The sequence below is a fragment of the Mesoplodon densirostris genome, chromosome X (genome assembly GCF_025265405.1).
Source record: "Mesoplodon densirostris isolate mMesDen1 chromosome X, mMesDen1 primary haplotype, whole genome shotgun sequence".
Taxonomy (NCBI): Eukaryota; Metazoa; Chordata; class Mammalia; order Artiodactyla; family Ziphiidae; genus Mesoplodon; species Mesoplodon densirostris.
In genome coordinates this window covers 90,612,021-90,634,458 of record NC_082681.1, presented here as the reverse complement: position 1 = coordinate 90,634,458, position 22,438 = coordinate 90,612,021, and the positions used below count along the sequence as shown (strand labels likewise).

The following is a 22,438-nucleotide window of genomic DNA, read 5'->3' as shown; positions in this document are numbered from 1 at the left end:
CAGGTATTCTGGCTGCGACCTAATTAAGTGCAAGGATGCCTTTGGAAGCAGTGTTAGGCTGCTGGGGCACAGAAAGGGATTCCTGCTGCTGAGAGCCTTTGTCCCACAGCCTCAGGTTCCTAGGGGGCTCTAAGCTCTTGTGGCCCTCTGGAGGCCAGCCGTCTGGAAGTCTCTCTGGATGTGAGACTTTCCATTTTACAAATAAGGAAACTGAGGCTGTGGTGGGGCAGCAGAGACTTGCCCAATGTCACATAGCTACTGAATCTGGGGATTTTCCAGTTGGAACAGGACTTTAAAGATCCCCAACCATGATACCCATCTTCAAGATGGAAAAACTGAGGTCCAGCTAGCGGTTCTCGGATGAGGGCAGAACAATTTTCCTAGTGGGCATTTGGAACTGTGCATGGTCACTTTTGTATTTACAGTGATGGGGGGGACAGTGTACAGGTCTGCTACTGATATTTAGTACCAGGAGACCAGGGAAGCCAAACATTCCAAGTGGAAACAATGCCCTGTTTCAAGAAATACTGAGCTGGGGGAAGAATCAAGTGTAAAAAAGCCAGGCTCCCGATTTCTCCACACAGTCCTGCCTCTCGGTGAACGTGGGTCAGTACCTCCACAGACTCTTGTCTCTCCATCGGGGGCACTGGGATTTCTCTGTCCTTCTCATCCTCCTCCTCGTCATCCTCCTCCTCCAGGTCACTATCAACCTCCTGGGAGCTGGGTCGGTGGGGGTCGGCCAAAGCAACAGGGACACTGGCCAGGGCAGGGAGCCCGGGGCAGAGGCTGTGGCTGGGGGGCCCATCATCACTGATGAAGCAGGTCTCCTCGCTGTTGGATGGTGAGCTGATGCTGTCGATACCGCTGTCCCGATTGGGCACCTTCTCACCGTCCCGGGGCCCGGGAGCCAGCAGGAACAGGCAGCGGGAGGCCTCGCCCTCGGGGACCTGGGGCACTGGTGGCTGCAGCGGTGGCTCTGCGGGACCTGGGCTGGGGCCGGGGGCTGGCCTATCCGAGGCGACAATCACAGGCTCTCTGAGGTGGGTGGTGGACACACATGAAGGCAGGGTATGAGCTTGACTGAGAGGCCTGTCTTACAACTGTCCTTTCTATCCCAGGCCCACCCTACCCCCACAGGGTCCCCTGGGGACCAGACTCACCTTTCAAATTTCTCAATCAGTGAGGATACTGCTGCAGAACTGAGGCTGGCCTCTGCCCTGGAGGCCAGGCCCTTGGCTACTCGGGGGTCTGCAGGCAGTGGGCGTGATGGCGGGGGTGGGATGGGCTCAGGTGGTGGGGGCATCCGGGGCATCTGCAGGTAGCTGGGCTTTGGAGGGACTAGAGAGACGGATGGGAAAAAGAGGGGAGATCCCAATGGGCTGAGTTTGGAGTTGGCTGTCATAGCCAGACCACAGGCCCCTCCACAAACCCCCAGTCTGTACCTTTGCCTGAGGTAGGCACAGAGCAGGCCTGAGGTGAGATGCCAGTGTGCACACGTTAGCCCCAGGTCACAGCCCTTTGCCCCTAGACCACAGTGCTTCCTGTCCTTCTAACAAGCCCTCTCCTCCCCCACTGGCCAACCTTTCCCCTCCTCTGTCCCCGCTCATGGGCCATTCCTCTGCCCCTCTCTGGACCCACTTACCCTGTGGCTTTGGGCCCGGTGCCCGCTTCAGTGGTGAAGGACGCTGGCTGGGGGTTTCAGTGGGGGGACCTGGGTCTGAGCGAAGTCGCTGGGGACCTTCTGGATGAGGCTCAAGGCTCTGGCCAGGGTCAAGGGACAAACTTTTAACCAGGATACGGTTTCCCTGGTGCAGCCCTGCAGAAAGGGAGAAACTGGGTGTGAAGCAACTGATTACCCCAAAGGAGACTGGGAAGTTGTATGTCTTAGCAGGTACCTGTGGTATCGGGCTTTCCTGAGCCCCTTTCCTGGCCACACTGCCTTTCTGGGAAGCCTTTACCCCAGCCATCAGACGGGGAGCCAGGCCCAGGGTTGTGGCTGGCTGTTTTCAGTAACAGACAAGAGTTCCTTGTGATTAGTACATTGATTTCTTGTATGTCAGCAGGCATTATTATTAGGGAGTTTAACCAGGCTGGGAGTGAGCACGAGCAGCCTATGGTTTGTGTACACGCTTGCACTCTTGTTTATTTAGCCACAGTGAGATGCTGAGCCTAAACCATTCTTCACCTTTTTTCTTAAGGTCCTGAGGATATCTGGACTTCCTTTTCTACGGTTTTATATAGCTGAAAATGATGAAATTATATTTCATGAACAAAAGTTTTGCTCCTTAAAATGCCAGCTTCTCACTAATCTGTACTATCCTCTATTTCCACACCTACACACACAAATACACAGCCAGCACCCAGAGTTCAGGTCACAGGAACAGCTTTAAACAGGCAAAAAAAAATTCAGAAAAGGGAGGCCTTTTTGCACTGTCCCTCTTCTTTCACTGTGGGCTCCCTACCTACCTTTGTCTTTGAGCCTGGGGGAGATGATGGTCACACTGGGGAGAGAAGATTCAGTCTGGGAGGTGTGAGGGACACCCCCCCCCCCCCGCACCAAGGGATGGCATGTTCCTAAGGGAAGGAGTGTGGCCTGGATGGGCAGGGAGCTGTGGTGGGTCTCAGATGATAGAGAAGAAGGGGACGGGGAAGAGTAGAGTGGAGAGGGCAAGCCCTGGATGGCAGCCTGAGGAGCTGGGTGACCATCCTGCGGGCAGAAGGGAGCCATGAAAAGCTGTTGTAGGGAAGGATGCAGGCAAACAGGTGTGAGGACGAGAGGGTGACTGGCAGCCAAGAGCCCCCAGAGCTCCCACCCACATATGGTGCCAGTTTTGCTGTGCCACAGCCACGTGACCTCTCCCAGCCACAGAGAGGCTGTTAACCTGTGTCACACAGTCTCATACATGACCAGTCACAAGTGGGCCCACGCAGTCACAGAGACACATGGGGTTATTTACACCGCTTCACTTAACTTTGGGGCCGCACAAATTCAAACATCCCATCACGTGCCATCACGCTTCTGAAAGCCTGGTCACACACAGTCACAAAGACCCACAGTCACAACTTCACATATTACCACACAGCCTCACGGTATCTCATGCACCGGCAAACGTGGCCATGCACAGTCACAAAGATGCAAGTCACACAGTGGCAAATCTACAATTTCACACACAGCCTCGTACAACAATCACCCAGCCACTTACCATCGTATACCCACTTACATACTCTTCAAATATGGTTCCACTGAGTCACAAAGATATACAGTGCCATTTATGCTGTACCTCACAATTGCAGGGCCACAGGGTGTCATAAACACCAGGATATGGTGTTGCACGTTCACACACCTGCGAACGGTTCACACAGTGACAAGACTATAGCCACACAGGGTCATTATACCATGTCAGACACAACCTTGCACAGTGGCAAAACAGCACAAAGTCACATGCCACCATGTACCCAGAAACACAGACACACAATCACAGACACATGGCATAATTTACTATGTCATACTCATGAAACAAACATGTCCATGGAGTCCCTGGGTCTTAGGGGCTCAGGTATACACACCCACATGACACTTGCCTCGTGGTCTAAATAGTCACGGTTTCACATGCAGCCTCTGTTGCAAGAACATACAGCTACAACACAAAGATACCCTACCGGGTCACAGGCAGAAAGAGCAGCAGGGAATTTTAGCTCTCCCAGTCCTGGAGGGAAGGGAGTAGCCCAACCCACAGGGTTCCAGCAGCTTCCCAGGGTCTCTGACTCCATCCAGGCTACAATCCAGTCGCAGAGGCCCCAGGGACCTCAGGCCATGGTCCCCTCCCAGCCCTGAAGGAACAAGGTGCCCCAGGCCACAGGCTGAGGCCCCCACCCCCACTCTGTACCTGGCTTTGGGTGCAGTTTCCTTACTTCCTTTCCCACCTGAGCAGGCAGGGCCCAGGCTGGGAGGGAGAAGGTGCTCCTCTCAGCTCAGCTGGGCTGCTTACCCTGCCCTGCTCAGCACATCCTGGCCTGGTCCTGCCCTGCCTTCCCCCTGGGCTTGGGGTTGAGGGGGATGATGAATCACCTGGAGGGCGGCACATGCAGAGACATAGTGCGAGAGACAATATGGCTAGAGAAAGTGAGAGACACAGAGAGCAGCTGAAAGGACCAGAGATCCAGAGAGCAAAGCCAGGCACCCCACCGTGCAGAGACCCCTCTCAGGGTTACACACGTAGGTGCCAGGGTCCCAGGTGCCCCTTGTCTGCCTCCTTGGGCCTGGAGGTGCCCACCTGGCCCCGTCTCCACACCTCAAAGCAGGCAGGCCTCCCTGGGCAAGCCCTCCCACCCAGTCGGTACAGGGCAGTGGGGCCCCTAGTTGGGGCCTCTCCCTCTCTCCACTGCTTGTCCCAGGGATAGGGTGACCATGCCACCCTCTGTGGCCTTGCTCTGGCCCAGTCTCTGCTCCCTCCTCACCCACCTCACCTGGGAGCGCACAGATGGGCCGGCCCCTCCTTTCTCTCTGCCTCCTTGCAGGCAGCCATGCAGAATGGGATTCAAATATTCGGGGACACCCTGGATTCCCAGGTGAGAGGGGCAGGGACTGTCAGCCCAGTTTCTAATGAAGAGATGAAGGCAGCGAGAGGGGCAGTGACTTGCCCGAGGTCACACAGCAAGTCAGTGACAGACTTGTAGCAGACTGATCTGAGACTGGACTTCTTAACCCTGCTCTCCAAGAGGAAGCTCGGAAAGAGGGGAATCTAGAGGGGCAGAGGTGCGCGTCAGTGCTTCCGAAAGTCATGAGCTAGTGCGGCTAGTAAGAGCAACACCCCCAAGCCTGCCCACAGATTATGACAACAGGGCTTCAGTTCAGGAGCCTAGGCCTGGCCAAGAACCAGGCAGGGCTCCACTGAGGGAAGAAGATTCAAGATCCATCTCTCTCCTATTGCAGGGCTCCCCCTCCCTGTCCCTCTGCCTACATTTCCCTGTTTCCTCCTACATTTCCCCTTAGTGGCCCCCTTGGCCCCAGGTCTTGCTCCCTTCGGGTGGCTAGATGGACCTCCAGCTCAGGTAATGCCACTTATCTGCGCAAGAACCTTCCATGACTCCCCATTGCCCGTGGGGAAAATAGAAGCTTCCCAGCTGGTTCTCTATGGCCCCTCAAGACCCTGCTGAACTCCCTGGCTTCCTTCAGCTTAGTTTAGTCGCCCCAATATTTCTGAGCTCTGCTCTGAGCCTGGTAGATTCTGTGCTGGGGGAGTTGAAAATCCTCTCTCTGCCCTCAGGGAACTCCGAAGGGAGGTCCTTCCCCTCCCCTAGATACCACAGCCCTTCCCACTTCCCCATCCCATCCGCACCCCCCTTAAGTCCTGCATTGATTTTCTCCAGTCCATTTTTTTTTACATTTAATTTAATTTTTGGGGGCAAGCTGCTCCGCATGTGGGATCTTAGTTCCCCGACCGGGGATGGAACTTGCGCCCCTGGCAGTGGAACTGTGGAGTCTTAACCACTGGACCACCAGCGAAGTCCTCCAGTCCATTTTTTATGGTTGATAATCCACAACATTCTCTCTTACACATGCACGCACATCCACACTCACACCCACACACCTGACAAGGTCTTCCACCAGCACTGCCCCCTTGACCACTGGCACTAGAACAGAGGCCACAAAGGGCATCCCCCTCCCCCACCACGAAAGTCACACCACCAAATGCTTCCAATGCAGGGGGCACGGGTTCGATCCCTGGTCTGGTGTTGGGGGGGGGTGGAGAAAAGCGCAAAGACCTGGTGAAAACCACAAAGCTGCTCACACGTCCACATGCAACACGCTTGGCACAGGGTGTGCACACACAGCCATACTCAGGCGTCTCTTGTCACTGATGGGAAACACGTCCTGGGCACCCCAGGATGCCTGGGTGTGGCCCTGGCTCTGCTGTGGGCGTGGGGTGTGCCCTCCGACAGGCCCCTCAGCAGGCCGAAGGGCAATCTTGATCCTGACCCTGAGGGAGCTCCCAATCTCAAAGACAAGAAACTCTCATTCAGGAAAAGCTAAGTGCGGCTCAGGAAGTGCAAGGGGGTCAGCCTGTCGGGACTGGGGAAGCTCAGGGGAGGGAGAGGCCAGGGACAGGATGGCCAGATAAAATACAGGATGCTCAGTTATGTTTGACTTTCAGATAAGCAATGAATAATTTCTTAGTATAAGCATGCCTCATGCATACTAAAAATGTATTATGCTATACTAAAATTTTTTTGTTGTACATCTGAAATTCAAATCTAACTGTACTTTTTTCGGGGTGAACTCCAGAAGCCCTAGTCAAGAAGGGATTCTAGTGAATGAGGTGGAGCCAGGCCTCTGAGGTGGCACCAGGCAAGCTGTGGGCTCTACCCAATTTCCCTGCAATGGGCACCTGAATGCTTATGACAGAGACATTATTTCAGGGATCACCTTGAATCTGGTCTTATTTATTAAAAAAACAAAGTCAATAATTAAAAACCTGTGGTACTTGACCATTCCAAAGAAGGGTGGCATGATCACACTCGCTGACCAGACTGCATGGGTTAAGGTGTTGGGAAGCCTTCACTAGGAACATCTGGCTCAGGAGTAACACAGGCCTCAGTTAAATCCCAACACCCTCACTTACTAGCTGTGTGACCCTAGGGAAGCCTCTCCATCTATCTGAGCCTCAGTTTCCTTGTGTGGAAAATAGGATAATAATCACAGCTCCCTGGTTTTGAGGAGTCCATGAGACAAAGAAGGGAAAGAGCCTAGTGCTCCCCCACCCACAGAGCAATGTGGCTTGAACTTGAAGCCAACAGAACCGCACATCCACAAAGACACAAAACTACACACACAGATACATAAACCCACAGACCACAGGCTGCAACCCAACACAAAGCTACCAACACAGTGAGAAACGTGTGCAAACCCAGCCAGAGATGGACACAGAATCCAGCCCCATTCTCCTTGGCAGCTTCTCAGATCAGGGCGGGATTCCTACTAGAGGCAGAATGGCAGAGAAAAGACAATGGTACCCCATCCCCCATTCAAATTCAGTTCAAATATAGAAACCAAACAAAACCATAAAATAAGTGTCAAGAAGTATAAAAGAGTTTGGAATTTTCCCATGACAACTTACTGTTAGTGAAATAGCAAACTCATTCCAAAAATTGTTTCTGGTAGCTTCATGCCCCTGTTTGGCAGGTGCCCTGAGCATGTGCTTCTGGGCTTACTGGCTGAGTAGGTCTACCGTCTAGCTGAGTTTGAGGACAACGACTTTACCACTGGAACTGGAATGGACCCTTACCTCTTTCCGAGAATTTCAGCTCCCAGGTCTCCCCATCCCTGGCCAGCAGCACCCCCTCTCCCTTCTCCCAGCTTTAGCCTGGGCTTAATCTCAAGACAGCTAATAGGACCCCAGACTGGACCTCAGCCATTAACGCCCTGGTGACGTGGGGAATCGCTTCACAACTCTGGACCCCGATTTCCCCCATCTGCAAAATGGGGAGAATATGTGTGTGCTTCTCATTGTGAGGAACCGGTGAGATGCTACTGTGGGCAGAAGCCAGCCCTAGCACTCAGGCCTCCTGACCCCCAGTGCATGGTTCTCCCAGCAGCCCTCAGCCTCCAGGCTGAGAGGTAGGCCCCTGGGACAGCTGAATTCCTGGGGGTGGGGTGGGGTGGGGAAAGGGAGCAGAGGGAGTGGAGAAGAAAGAACAGCAAATAAGAAAGTGTCCTTTGGGCAGCCAGCTCCGTGGGGGGGCGGGGGGGGGGAAGGGGAGTCCCTTGGCTTGAGAAAAAAGCAGAGGATAAAGGTGCCCCACCTCTTCCCACCTGCCCCTTGAATGTGAGGTCCAGCCCAGCTGCCCTGCTCCACCTCTGCAGCCAAACTTGCTTGGCCTGGCAGATGTTCTTTCTGAAAATTTAAACACAAAGCTCTGTCAAGTATGAGAAGCGCAGGGGGAGCTGTCTATAGGAACCCTGTGGCTAGCCCGAAGATCCCTTCCTTGAAGTGGACTGGTCTTGTGAACATAAGGCCTGCAGAAAAATGGAGGCACCTTTTGCAGAGTGAAGGCATTTTTGGAAAGTGGGAGCCATTCTGGCAAGTAAGGAGCTTCCTAGAGTGTTCCCTCTTGAAAACTGGAGAAACTTTCTGGAAAATGAAGGTCTTTTTGATAAAAAGAAGGCTCCTTCTGCAAAGGGAAGACGTTTCTGCAATATGGAGGCGCTTTCTTCAAAGTGGAGGGACATTCTGTAAAGTGAGGAGAGTTCTATAAAGACGCTTTTGTAAAATGGATCATGTCTGTAAATGAAGGACTCTTTGACAAAATACAAGAGTGTTCTGTAAAACGGAGGACCTCTTTGGTAAAATGAGGCTCCTCTGTAAAGTGAAGAGCGTTTCTGTGAAGTGTGGACTCTTGTGTAAAGTGAGGGCCTTTTTGTAAAATGGGACAGTATAATGCAATAGGGGATGGTGAAGACGGGGGTAAACTGGAGAGCACATGCCTCACTTAAAGTAGGGATGGCAGCTTCTCCCCTCTATCTAATTGTCACCTTGCAGTAACGGGGGCCCTGCATCTTCAGGTCTTCCAGTATTTCAAGAGAATTAGAAATCCAGACTTTTATGTGAAATCCCCTAATTTTGAAAACAGTGAGTAGGCCAAATGAAACTTGTGAGTCAAATGAAACTTGTGGGCCACCCGTTTGCAATACCTGAGCTAGACGGTCCTTAAGGTCCCTTCCACCTCTGCCATTTACCTCCTGCTCTATCTGATGTGCTCTGGCCCTAGGGCGGCAGCTTTGGCGTCCCTCCTCTACCCCCTGGAAGGGCCCAGTCTCTTCTGGGCCTGAGCACCCTCAGGGAGCTGGCTCATGCAATACTTGTCAGCAGTTCCGTGAACTGGAATCTGCCTTTCGTTCTGTCTGGTCTTCTGCCTTGTGCAGGATGCCTGGTGAAAAAAGCAGGAGACTGCAAGAACGTTTAGAACTGTCTGGAACTCAAGGTGTTCAGTTTTTTGTGGAGGATATAAGGTATGAGGATTCAACTGTTTGTTGAGCTCCTACGCTGCACCAGGCATTTTGTTGATGCTTTCCTGCAGGGCATCCTCCTAACAACCCTGTATGCTATTAGCTCCATTTTACAGACGAGCAAACTGAGGCACAGAGAAACAAAATAACTTGCCTGAGGATACACAGCTAGAAGAGGCTGAACTGAGACTGGATCCCAAGTGTGTCTGTGTCCAGAGTCACAGAGCACATCCTCGGTCAATGTTTGCTGAATTGCGAAAGACATCACATTGGGGGCGGTTGGGGGGAGGTCAGAGAACATTCTAAAGGAAATGGCTTTTGAGTCTGGCCATCCAGGTTGTGTTTCTTTTAGGTGTAGATAGACTGGGCACAGTCCTGCAGGCAAGGGAAGAAAAGTGAGCAAAGGTGTGGATACTAGGGGTGGGGAGGTGAAGAGTGTGTTTGAAGGGCACAGTGACCAGAGTCTTGGGTTTGTAAGAACAGGAGGAAGGGGCAGAAAAACCCAAAAGACAGGCAGGCACCCTCCTTCTCCACCAACCACTACCACCAAGATACAGACCCATAGGGGCCATGCAGAGGCAGGCACTGGCACAGAAACACACACACACACACACACACACACACACACACACACACACAGAGTCTACATACAGAGACCCACACGCAAAAACATCTGGAAATGCCCCAGGGGCTTAGAGCCAAGGTGTCATAACACAGGAACACATAACATATACAGACCCAAAGACACACATAGACACACATGGATATATAATGACACACACTCAAACATACACATGGATATACAGAAGCAAGAACATTAAGATATACACAGAACAGACCCATGGGGACAAAGACAGCGAGGCAGCCAGGCACATGTGCACGCATGCGCACGTACACACACACACACACACACACACACACACACACACACACACCCCACAGCCACATGGGAGCACAGACAGCCCATCTCTCTTCCAGTTGCTTGATTGCTGTGAGGGCCTGGCCACCTCCTCCCAGCATCTCTGGACCTGAGGCCAGAGAAGGCTGGGGGTGGTAGCTCCACCCCCAGGGAGGGGCTGGGGACTTCAGAGGACAGGAAGGGAAGGGAGTGGAGCTGCAGCTGGGAGCACTGGGGGCAGTAATTACCCAGTGCTGGGGCTGCCACGCTGGCTGTGATTTCCCTCCCCTTGAGGACAAAGCCGCTAGGGGATGGCCCCTCTGACCCCTGCTGTGTGTGACCCCAGAGCCCCCAACACCCACCCCTCTCCCCCCCACCGAGGCCTGGTCAAAACTGAGAGTTGGCAACACAGAAAGATCATGACGGAAAAGGACCGAGAGAGACTGGGACAAAAACAAGGAGGAAGAAGACAGGAAAACTACAGAGACCCAGAAAATCGGACAGCTAGAGAGGGAGACAGGAAAAAAATGGGCGGGGGCGAGTCAGAAGGGAGACAGGGACAGTGAGGGGTGCAGGCCCAAAGAGGCAAAGGGGACAAAAAGAGCAGACCAGGGCCACTTGTTGAACATGGCTACAATGTGCCACGCCGAGTACTCTGCGCTACCTGTGGCATTTAATCCTAACAACCCTAGGAGGTGGGGATGCTAACCCCATTTTGTAGATGAGAAAACCGAGGCTCAGAGGGCTGAGGTGATTCACGCAGGATCACATGAAACTAGAAAGTGGCAGAGCTGGGTCTGGGGGGCTCTCACCACTGCCTGCCTGCCCCTGACAGGGACATAGGGCCCAAACAGAGATCCCCTGAAGGAATCCTCCGGAGACAGAAGCTGTCTGGGAGATCTGGAGACTTGGAGCCCCTAAGAGACGCAGAGTGAAAGAGCCCAGCACCTTCCCTGCCCCCTCCCCTGCGCCCCGGGTGGGGGAGGGGGGCCGCAGCTACACCTGGAACGCATTAGGCTGGGAGGCCCCGCCCGGGGAGCAGGGAAGAAGCTGGAGGGGGGCGGGCAGAGAAGGTGAAGGTGAAGTTGAAGGCAGCGGCGTGGGCGGCAGAGAGGGCCTAGCAGGCCCAGGCAGAAAGGCTTCTATGCCAGCTTCAGCTCCTTGGGGCCAGCGCTGCTAAGTCCTGCCTTTCCCGCTTTCTACAGGCGCCTTCCCTCCCTGACTTAACCCCTTCTCTGCACGGGCCACGGGGAGGTGCTGCGGAGGGCTGAAAGCCGCCAGCAATGGGAAGAGCCTTCAGTTCCCTCTCTGGGCCTCAGCCACACACCTGTGCCCCTCACCCTCCTGTCCTTAGTCTGGGGCCCAGATGGACACAGTTGACGCCTACTGGGCACTGCCCCTTTTCCAGGCTCCTCAGACTCACTGCAACTTAAAACCCAGCTCTATGCCAGCCCCTAGTGGCTCTTCCTCCTGTTTCCCCACCCCAGGAATGGCACCTCCAGCCACCCAGTTCCCTAAGCCAGAGGCTGGCCTTTCTCCACGACTCCCCCTGCTCCCTTAACTCACATGTCCAGCCAGACCCCAAGTCCTACAGACTCAACTTCTTAGGAGGGCAGGAATCCACAGACTATTTTTCCCACTCCAGCCTCCTAACGGGTCTCCCTCCCATCCTCAGGGCCCTCTACAAGGTATTCTCCACACCACAACCCGGTTATGAAAACAATCCTCTTCAATTTCTGTAGCCCGGTGAAGGGCTCCCCTCGCCTCGGGGGTAAACTCCAAACTCCTGAGCATAGGGACAAGTAAGGCCCAGCTTGAAAACACTTCCCCACCCCCACCCCCACCCCCACCCTCCAGCCACAAAGGCCTCTTGTCTGTTCCTCGAAAGTGCTCTCCTCTGCCTGGGGCTTTGGCACATGTCATTCTCGTGGGCCTGAACAGCTTTCCTGCTTCTGCTTACCTCTGGACTATTTATCCGTGGGATCTCAGCTCAAGTGTCCTCTTTTCCCTGCCTGCCCCCTCCTCATCTGTTCCTTCAGCATCTGTGCTTGGAATGACCTGTCATGTATGTCTTCCCTGCTAGAAAGGAGCTCCAGGAGGACAGGGACTGAGCCTGCCTTTTGTTGCCCACCCAGCAATTCACACAGGGCCAAGCACAAAGTAGGTACTCAATAAACATTTGTTAAGTGAAGAAATGTCCTCCTTCTTCCCCTCTTGCACTCTCCCTTATCTGCTCACCAAGTACTTATGGATGCCCTACTATATGCCAGACAAATGCGATGAACAGGGCCTTGATGTTACAAATGGGGAAACGAAGGCCTTGAGGTGGGAAGGGAAGCCTGAGGGCACAGTGAACCAAGGGCAGAGTCAGGAGTGCAGAGGTGCCTTCTGCTATTGCCCTCATCCTTGTCTTCAGCCCTCTGTGCTTTGAGGTACCTTTTGGAGGTGTGATGCCTTCCAGGTCCAAGGAACTGGGTACTGGAGCCTGGAGAGGCTGGACTCACTGCTCCAAGGATGTCTGCTCTCTCCAGATGAGGGCACTTAACACTTCTGGGCTGGGCAACGGCAGAGTGCACTTCCTGTCCTCATTCCAGACAGGTCCTAGCCCCACCCAGCCAGCGTCTGGCCAGCTCCACATCTGCCTAAGGCATTTAGCTAACTGGTCCCCAGAATACCATGGTTGGCATCTGTCTGGAGCACTGGTAGCTGCCGCTCACTCTTGAAGGAGCAAGTAGCTCCAGCCCGGCTGTCCCCTAGGGGCAGAGGCACGTGAAAGGGCCGAGGAATGGGGATGCCAACCATCTGCAGCTGGAAACTTCAATTCTTTTAGTCCTGTCTGGAGAAGTCCTTACTGCAGCTACCCAGTCTTTACACTTTGTTGTGTTTGTTTGGGAGGCCCCAGCTGACTAGAAACCAAATCTGGGTCTTTTCCCAGACACTCCCCTGGAATCTCAAACTGCTGCTCTCCAAAAATCACCAGCAGAGCCCACCACCCCCTCCTGTCATGAGTCTCCTCTTCTCCTTTCCATGAGCAACCTCCCTCTATGGCCTCTCAGGATGCCCTCAACAGGGAAAACACGGAAGGAGCCACAGGAATTTACTTCACCAATGTTTGCTTTGCTTTTCAGGAGTACTCCCTCCGTTCTTTGCAGCAGCCACTACCCTGGGTATATGTGAAATGGGTCTCAGCTTTATGCAAATATACTTTAAAAACTGCTCTTCCCCCCACCCCACCCCCAAATGACATTTCTAAGGCAAAGTTTGGGTGACTCTGCTGACCTCACTATCTGACCTCACTATCTATGTCTTCAAGGATGGGACTGGGGCTTCCCTGGTGGTGCAGTGGTTAAGAATCCACCTGCCAATGCAGGGGACACGGGTTCGAGCCCTGGTCCAGGAAGATCCCACATGCTGCAGAGCAACTGAACCGGTGAGCCACAACTACTGAGCCTGCACTCTAGAGCCCGCGAGCCACAACTACTGAGCCGGCGAGCCACAACTCCTGAAGCCCACGCGCCCTAGAGCCCATGCTCTGCAACAAGAGAAGCCAGAGCAACGAGAAGCCTGCGCACCACACGAAGAGTAGCCCCCACTCGCCACCCGGATGTCCCCCCAGGCCTCTCAAATGCAACAGGTTTCAAACGTACATCAGTATCTCCCCCCCAAACCTGCTCCTTCTCTTGCAAGCAGGAGGCCCCACCAGCATCCACCAGGTCACCGTAGTTGGTTTCAGAAAACAACCCAGACTCATCCTGGACTTTTCCTTCTTCCTCGGCCTCTACGTCCAAGACACCACCAAGATCTGTCCATGTTAGCACCAAAATCTCTCTCAGACCTTACCTTCCTCACCTACCATCACTCTAACCCAAGCTACTATCACCTCTTGCTGGGATGACTGCGACCCCTACCTGCCGGTCTCTGACTCCACTCTTGTGCCCCTACCATCCACTCTCCACATACAGCCGTGGGGATTTCTCAAACACCCATATCTGAGCACATCATTCCCCTTCAAAGGTTCCCCTTTGCCCTCAGGATTAAGTCCTTTCGCCAGCCTTCTCTCTCTACTTCTCCCAATACCAGCCCCTGTCTGAGGATGCCTCATGTCTCAGTGCCTTTGCTCCCACTGAACTTCCTACCTGAACTGCTCTCTGTGTTCCTCCTAGCTCTGCAAACCCTGCTGGCACCCCTCTAGAGCCCTTCCTTTGGGCCAGGCCCTGTGCTGGGTGCTGCTGATGCCAGCGTTTCCTCTGCCTAGAGTCCCAGAACTGTAACTGGCTTCCAGCTTAAATTGCCAAATGGCAGCCATACATAAGAGCTAGGCATAAAGGGTAAACTGAGGCTGCCAGTGTTTGTGCGTATGTGGGTGAGAGGTTGACTCACTCCCTTTGGCTTAGATCCCAGGCCTCCCTTCAGGGTTGGGAGTTATGGTGGGAGGCCCACACAAGGCCCTGGGGAGAGGGCCTCAGAGTGGAGGCTGATGTGGTATCCTAATGATGCGGACTCACTGTAGGACCACAGCTTAAACTGCCTCTCAGAGTCTCCACTGTCCCAGCTCAAGGATGGTTCCCACTCTAGGCTATACATCAGAATCACCTGAGGAGCTTTCAAAATAGGTTCCCAGGTTGCAACCCTAAGATCCTGGAGCTTTGAGGTAGAGTCTGGGAATCACATTTATTTTTTCAAAATCAACAAGGGGGATTCTGATGTTCATCCAGTATAGGAAACCCAGAACCAGACGGTGACTAGGGGTCTTTCCAGCTCCAATTCTTACTCTTAGAGTGTCAGATGATGGCCCAGGCTCCAAATCAGAAGGAGCCAGCCCCTCTTGCTGCCCCCCTCAACAGGCTGAGTCCTTCCACTACCCACAAAAAGGCTTTAACACCAGGTGCAACTCCTTTGACTGAGCTAGGGTCAAGTCCCAAGCTACCCCCCAATCAGCATCTGGAAAGATATTCCCAAAGCTGAGGAAGAGGGCAGGGCTCCCCCCAAATCTCTATGAGCAAACCTACACTTGGGAACTCCGTTCTGACTCTCTCAAAGCCCTCTCTGGTATCTCAGAGAAGTTTAGTTATCTCAGTAACCCAATAAGGCCTTAGGTTTTATCAAACTGGGAAATGGGCATAAAAACAATCAACCAACCCCGCACTAGGAATCAGGGTAACTAAAAGAGAAAGCACTTGGAAGCAATTCAAATCTTTCACATGGATAAGATACATTATTTTAAAAACCATCCCCCCCACCAGGATGGGCCACTGCCCCTAAGGATGGTGATTCTATAAAGGCCTCAGCAGTCTGAGGGAGGAAGCGGGGAGGCACACGGAAATCTTAACATGTGGACTAAAACGTTTCAGCCCTTGAATTGACGCTCTCTCTCTCTCTCTCTCTCACACTCACACACTCACACACACACACACACCCTACAACTACCAACCCTGCCCTCTTTGGGCCAATTATAGGCAAGTCCTGTGGAGAGAGAAGCAAGTCACTTGTGCCTACCCCTGGGCTGGCTGGGCAGTGGGGGTGGCGGGCTCTCACGCCCCATGCTGCTGTGAATCACATGGCCCAGCACTTGTCTTGCCAGGGCCTGAGTAATTCCTCCGCCTCTTCTTCAGAAGGTTTTTCTCTTATTTTTTTTTAAATTTTATTTCATTCTGCAGGCTTTGCAACCAGTATCTCATAGACTTCTCATGGCATTCTCTAGATGAGGAAATTGAGGCTCAGAGAAGGGAAGTCACTCACCCGGGGTTCCACAGTGAGTCAGTTAGGAATGGTTGGATGGGAGGCCAGGTCCTTCCCTGACACCCTTCTTATTCCCACTCCTCAACTTGAAGTGAAAGAAAGAAAAAGACACCCACCAATTAGAGAGGCAGGGACTTCACTGGGAAAACGGATCGTAGGAACTTTTTGCGGGGAGGAGGGGAGTGGTTCAGGATGGGTATTTTGATTGTAATTTGGAAGGACTGATGGAGTAGAAAGAATCACTGCTGTGTATTGATCAGAGGCCAGAGACCAGGGGCCTAGATGCTGCCCAGCTACTGACTCCCATACCAAGAGTATCTGGAGGGCAGGAGCTCAGTTGTCCTTCTCTTAGACAATGGTTACTGAGGGCCTACTATGTGGTCCCTTCGTATCTGTTCAGGCATTTGTTCAAGGATTTATTGAGCACCTACTGTGTGCTAGGCACTATGCTAGTTGCTGGGGATACAACGGTGAACAAAACAGATATAATCCCCTTGCCCTCACGGAGTTCACATTCTAGTTGAGGAAGACAGGCAATAAATAAGTAGACACATAGAATCAGGTAACTGCGTATGTACTAAGCGCAAGGATGGAAGTGCAGTGGCAATTTTGATGGAGACCCACAAGGGCCCCTACCTAAAGTGATCAGGGAAGGTCTCTCAGAGGAGGTGACATCTGAGCTGAGACCTGAAAGATAAGAAACAAGCCAGGTAGAGAGCAGGCGGAAGAGCTGCCAGGCAGAGGGAAAAGCAGATGCAAAAGCCCTGAGGTGGGAGTGCTTGTGGCATGTTTTGGGATCTGAAAGAAGGTGCTGCAGTAAAGTGGGTGAGTAACCTGCTCCACACAGTGTCTGTCAAGGGGAGTTTGGAAAGTCAGCAAGAGCAACATGCAGGGTAGGGCGTTAAAGGCCTGTTGTCAGCTGGTTATCTCCAGCCCACACTGAGGGAGCCCCTGAGAACTCCCAGAGGTTCCACAACTAGCCCAAGGTCACAAGAGCAGCAAGGGGCACATGTTGCCCATACTTTTATGCTTTACTAATGCTACCTGGTACTGGGCCACAGTCCCCCCAAACCTGAGAAGCCTGGGATGTGGGCCCTGGGAGGTCCCAGAGGCTCAACAGCTACTTCAAGTGTTGCCCAGTGGAAGGTACTGCTCTTCCTGCATGGCTTCCGGGCTCAGGTCCACATGGGATGTTCCCAGACGGGGGAGGCCCTGCTGGACTCCTCAGACACTCAGTTCTGTGCAGGGAAAAGGTCTCTCCAGGCAGTGATCTGTGGCCCCAGCCTGAACTAGAGCTGCTCCACCTCTGCAAATCCAAGTTCAAGCATCCTGGCTTCGCCTCACAAACAACCTTATAGCCCTGCACCTCTGCAGCTCTGCTACAACTGGCTTCTGCCTCCCCCATCACCACCTTTCTGCTGTCTCCCTACCTACCAGCCCCTCCAGCCCTTCCCTCCAACCTGACCCCCAAGGCCCACCTCTTCCACCTTTCTCTCTCATCAGCACCTTCTACTCCCTCCTTCCCTTGTCCTCCTGCCACATACACCTGGCAAAACCCCAACCTTGGATCAATCTACCATCCCTCTTTCTTTTTTTTTTTTTTCCACTCATACTCCAGAGCTGCTGAACAGTACAGGAGAAAATCACATAAGCAGAAGGCTTGGCTTTACTTTCATGGTCTCCAACCTCAGTTTGGGAAGCAGAAAGACCATAGACTTTGGACTCAAATAGATCTGGTTTGGAATCCTGTCTCTATACTAGCTGTGTGACCTTGGGCAAGTTACTTAATTTCTTTGAGTCTCAGTTTCCTCCCGTACAAAATGGGTCTAATGATACTTACTTCACAGGAGGCTCCTGAAGATGAAATGAAAACCCATGTAAAGCACCCAGTGCCTGGCAAAATGTAGGCGCTTGGCAAATGGGAGACTCATTCTTTTCTCCCATTCCCCCAAACAAACCCCCCTTACTGCCTTGCAATCCAGCCCCTTTTTCTTACAGTGCTCCCTCTCCCATTAGCCTCAGCAGATAGAAGAGGAGGGTCGGAAGGGTTGAGGGGGCACAGAGGACAGAGAGGAGGCGGGAGGGGTGGGGGTGGACAGGGGTTGAAAGAATTAGACGAAGGCCGAGGAGCGAGGGAAGGGGTTGCGGGTTGAGAAGAGACGAAGGGCTGGGGTGAGCGGGCCGGCCCAGAGGTGGGGCTTAAAGGGCCCGAGAACAAGAACCCGCTCCCAGGCCCATGGCTCGGGCTCCCATGCTTTCTCGATCACTCACCAGGCCGGGGTTGCGAGCCCTCCAGGTGGTAGGAGAAGCGCAGGGCCCGGTGGTGCTGTGGACTGGGGCCGCAGGGCAAGACCCGGGGGCCTGGAGCGACGCCCAGACTGGCGTCCGAGGGTCCGGCAAACTGGGGATCCAAGAGGCTTCCGAGAGCCGAGCCTGATCCCCTGGGCACCGGCAGTCCAGGCTCCGAGGTTCCAGGGTCCGAGTCGGCATAGGCCGGTGGCGCGGCGCTGGGGGAGTTCGCGGTTGGGTGTTCGGGCTCGGAAGGCCCGGCGCCCCCCGGGGCTCGGTGGCCGTGCATGGTCCGGGCCTGGGCGCGGGGCCCGGGCTCCCCGCTTGGCTCCAGCTCCTGGGGCGTAGGCGCGGGCGGAGGAGGCCCGGCGCCCGGCGGAGCAGCGGCCTCAGGCTCGGGGGGCGGGGCTGCGGGCTCAGCCCCACTGCGGAGACTCGAGCCCCGGGCCCGGGCCCGGGCCAGCAGCCGTGGCAGCGGTGGCAGTACCAGCAGCAGCCGCGGCCACCGCCGCTGCGGTGCCAGGCATCGCCGGCCCGGGCCCCGCGCGGGGAATGGGCTCGGCGGGGCCGGGGGCCCGCTGGGGAGCGCTGTCTATGCGGCAGCGGCTGCGTGAGGGTCGGGGGGTAGCGCTCGGCGCGGGCTCTCTCGTGAGCGTTGAGCCACTTCCGTGGCCCCGGGGCGAGCGGCCGGTCTGTTCCGAGTGCGTGTTCTCTTCTTTCTCCCCAGATGGGAATCGATCTGGGCTCTCCTGGCTGGTCGGAAAAGGTTCTTCCTCCCGCCGCAGCGGAGGCTGGGGGGCGGAGGGGAGGAGAGGAGAGGGAAGGGGAGGGAGGGAGGGAGGAGAGGATGGCGGTGGCGGGGGGCGCGCGTGTGCGCCGCGCGCTCGGGCTGGGGGTTTCCCCCTCAGCCAATGCCTCCCGACGATGCTCCAGCGGCGGGGGCAGGGGAACAGCCTGGGCCCGGCTCCGCCGTCCTCCCCAGCCTCGGCCTGGGTCTCCGCGGCGGCGGGCGGGAAGGAGCCCGGGGAAGGGGGGTGGGGAGGCGGGAGCAGTCGCTGAGGCAGCCGCAGCCACAGCGGCGCTGGGACCCAGTTGCCCGGGTCCCGCCCCCTCGCCCGGGATTTGCGCCTGGCCACGCCTCCTCACTTCGGCCGGCCTCAATTCTCGCTGCGACCGCCTTCAAGGCACTCCTTCTTCTTAAAAATCCCCCCTGAGCCTGTCCTCCCCATCTCCCCCTGGTCCCGCACAATCAAGTCTACGGGCTCAAACCCCCAAACCTGCCTTTCTGTCACATCTCAGTTCTGCCTCCCTCTGCTCATCGTTCAATCTCCTTTCCAGCAACCTTTCCACATGTTCCAGAGTTTACCTAGGGCTTGGCTCATAGGGGACTTGCCTTTGATACTCTTCACGCAGCTCAAACCAGACCTCATGGTTCTTTACTTCGCCACTCTTTGGCCAATAGCCTCAGTTCCCAGGATTGTCGCATCTGCCTGGCAACATTCCAACCTTGAATCAGTCCAACTGTCCGCCTATTCCATGCCTGTGCCCAGGCAGCTAAACACTGCTGGAGAAAACTATTCAACCTCACAGATTTGTGCCACTATAAACTCACGGTCCCCAGCTTCTACCAGGCCCTCGGTGCTGACCCACAACCCTACTATGCGTTCCCGGGCAGCCTTCTCTCTCATGCTCTGCAACAGCCATTTCTAACCTCCCTTCTCCTCAAACCCCCAACTTCTCCAGCTGTCCCCTGACCCTCAGCAGATGACCCCACCTCCTGCTTCACAGAGTAAACAGAAGTCACCAAAAAGGAAGTTCTTTCCTTCTTGCCACCAAACCTACAGAATCTGTCCCTTGTTCCTTCCCAACAGCATTTAAACATACCCAGGTCTCTTCCATCTAAAACTTACCAAAAAATCTCCCTCTCCAACCACCTCCCTCTCTTCCCTCTATAAACGTCTCAAGAGTCGCCTACACTTAACTGTCTTAATTTTCCCACTTCCCACTTATCTTTCAACCCACTCCAATCTGCCTCTACTATTTGCCTGATACTGCTCTCTTATCAAGGTCTGCCACGGCCCATGTCACTAAATCCAATAGAATTTATTCAGAGGTTATCTTACCTGACTTCTTGGTAGCATTTGGCACTAGTGACCACTCCCTCCTCCTTAAACCACTTCCATGACACCACACTCTCAGTTTTCTCCTGCTTCCTTGGTAACTCCTTTTTACTTTCCAGACTCCTCCTTGTCCAACTCTTAAATGCTGATGCTCTTTAGGTTTTGGCCTGAGCTCTCTTCTCTCTGTCTGCTCTTTCCTATGATTACTACATTCATTCTCATGGTTTCAACTATCATTCCTTTGCTGATGACTCCCAAATTGATACAAGTCCAGGTACTTCTCCTGACCTATGCGTTCAGCGGGTTAATAGACAGACAGCTCTACCTGAATACCCTGGGGACACCTAAAGCCTCAGCTTCTCTCCAACTCCAGGTATCCTCCTCCCAGCCTTTGTGTCCTTCTTTGTGCCTTACCTTAGCGAATGACCCCAGTCAAGGCAGAAACCTGAGCTGTACCCCTCTTCTTTCTCCTCCACTCCCATGCAATCACCAAGTCCTGTCATTCTTATCTCCTGAATATCTCCCAAATTTATTTACATAGTCTTTTATTTCTGCTGCTACTACCCTAATCTAGGCCAGCACCATTTCTGACCTGAATACTGTCACAACCTCCCTGTTTCAGTCTTATTCCCTGGAATCTAGTCTCTTCACTGTAGGCAGTATGATCTTTTGAAAAGGTAAACCAAAATCATATCACTCTCACGTTTAGAACCCTTCAATGAGTCCCCCACTTGCTCAGAAGGAAAACTACCTTCCTCAACAGGCAAAGTCAAGCTGGGCTCTTCATGATTTGACCACCACCAGCCTTTCCAGACTCCATGCTTGAGTCACAGCTGAAATTATTGGACTGTTCCTTAGTCTGTCTAGCTTTGGAGTCTTTGCATATGCTGTTGCATCTGCAAGAAATTCTGTCCACATCTCCCCTGTTCCATTTCATTTGTTCTTCAGATCTCTGCTCATTTGATGGATGCCTTTTGAGCACACACTTTGGGCCAGGCACCATATGAGGCACTACTTATGCAGTGGTGAATCAGACAGACATGAACAAGATCATGGAAAAACAAACTCGGCCCTCCGAATTTCAGTCTGGTGCTGGAGAGGACTTGAGGTAAACAAATACATAATTACAACATATAAACACACAAAATTACAAGTCGTGATAAGGCTATAAAGAGTTGGAACAGGGTGATAGGAAAGAGAATAACAGGTGGGGGCAATTTAGCCTGAGATTCAGGCAAGGCCGATACTTAAGGTGAGTAAAGGAATGGGAGTTAGCCCATGAAGAGTGGAGGCAAAAGTGTCCCAGGCAGAGGCCACGGCAAGTGAGAAGGCCCTAGGAAGAAAGGGAAAGGGTATACTTAGGAACTGCAGGAAGGCCAGTGTGGCTGGAGCATAGTGAGCTGAGGGCAAGCGGTATGGGATGTGAAGTTGAGGCGGTAGGCAGGCAGAAGCCAGCTTATGTTGGGCTTTATAGGCCGTGGTGAGAATAGATCTTATCCTATGAGCAATAAAAAGGTACTGAAGCAGTGCTTTTAAATGTGGGTCAACCTGCAGAAGGTACTGAAATCAATTTGAGAAAAGAATAGAAAATATCAGAACGTATCATAGGATTATGTAGGAAGGGTAAGCATGTCTCAGTTTGCATCATATGTGATCATGATGAAATAGTATCTCTTTTGTAGATACTTCCTATCCCCCAAATGCTGAAATACACTAAATTGAAAGGTTTTAAGCTTGGCATTGACATGGTATAGTTAATGTTTAAAGAGATTACTTTGGCTGTTGTGGATTGGATTGGAGGTGGACAAGATTAGGAGTCTACTGCAATCAGAGATGACGGTGAGTGGACTAAGGTGGCAGAGGTGGAGATGAAGAGAGGTAGATTTGAAAGATATTTAGAATTGAAAGGGCTTGGTGTGGTGGCTTGCGGGTGGGAGGGTGAGGGAGGAATCAAGGATACCTCCCAGGGACCTGGTGACGTGAGGCCAGGTCATTCATCGAGATGAGGAAGACAGAAAGAGCAACAGGTTTTCAGGGGAAGATCAAGAGTTCAGTTTTACATGCCCTTGAAATAGCCAAAGGAAGAAGTCAAGCAGATAGTGGTATAAATTGTACATCCCAGAGAGGTCTGGTTTCAGATATAAATGAGAGTTGGCAGTATAGCGATAGCATTAAAAAACAACGAGAGAAGAAGTCAGTCTGAGACAGAACAAAGAGAAAGGAAGAGGATCCATGACTGAGCTCTGAGAAATTTCAAGTTTAGAGGTTGGATGAAGGAGTAGGAGGTGGTAAAGAGATAGGGACATAACTAGCGACGTGTCAGGGATGTTTTAAGGGTGCTGAGAAGTCAACTAAAATGAGGATTGAAAGGGGTCCATTGGATAC

General features: G+C 53.3%; 1 protein-coding gene across 1 annotated transcript in view; it reads right to left on the bottom strand.

Annotated features, from left to right (window-relative positions):
- Positions 1 to 18,304, bottom strand: part of FGD1 (FYVE, RhoGEF and PH domain containing 1) — a 35,800-nt gene extending 17,496 nt beyond the window's left edge. Inside the window, exons 1-4 of the mRNA XM_060088112.1 lie at positions 17,916 to 18,304; positions 1,643 to 1,816; positions 1,161 to 1,338; positions 615 to 1,035 (exon numbers count right to left, since the gene is read on the bottom strand). Of these exons, the coding sequence (XP_059944095.1) occupies positions 615 to 1,035; positions 1,161 to 1,338; positions 1,643 to 1,816; positions 17,916 to 18,222 (1,080 nt within the window). The 5' untranslated portion in view covers positions 18,223 to 18,304. The remainder of the gene's footprint in view (positions 1 to 614; positions 1,036 to 1,160; positions 1,339 to 1,642; positions 1,817 to 17,915) is intronic.
- Positions 18,305 to 22,438: the final 4,134 nt, after the last annotated feature.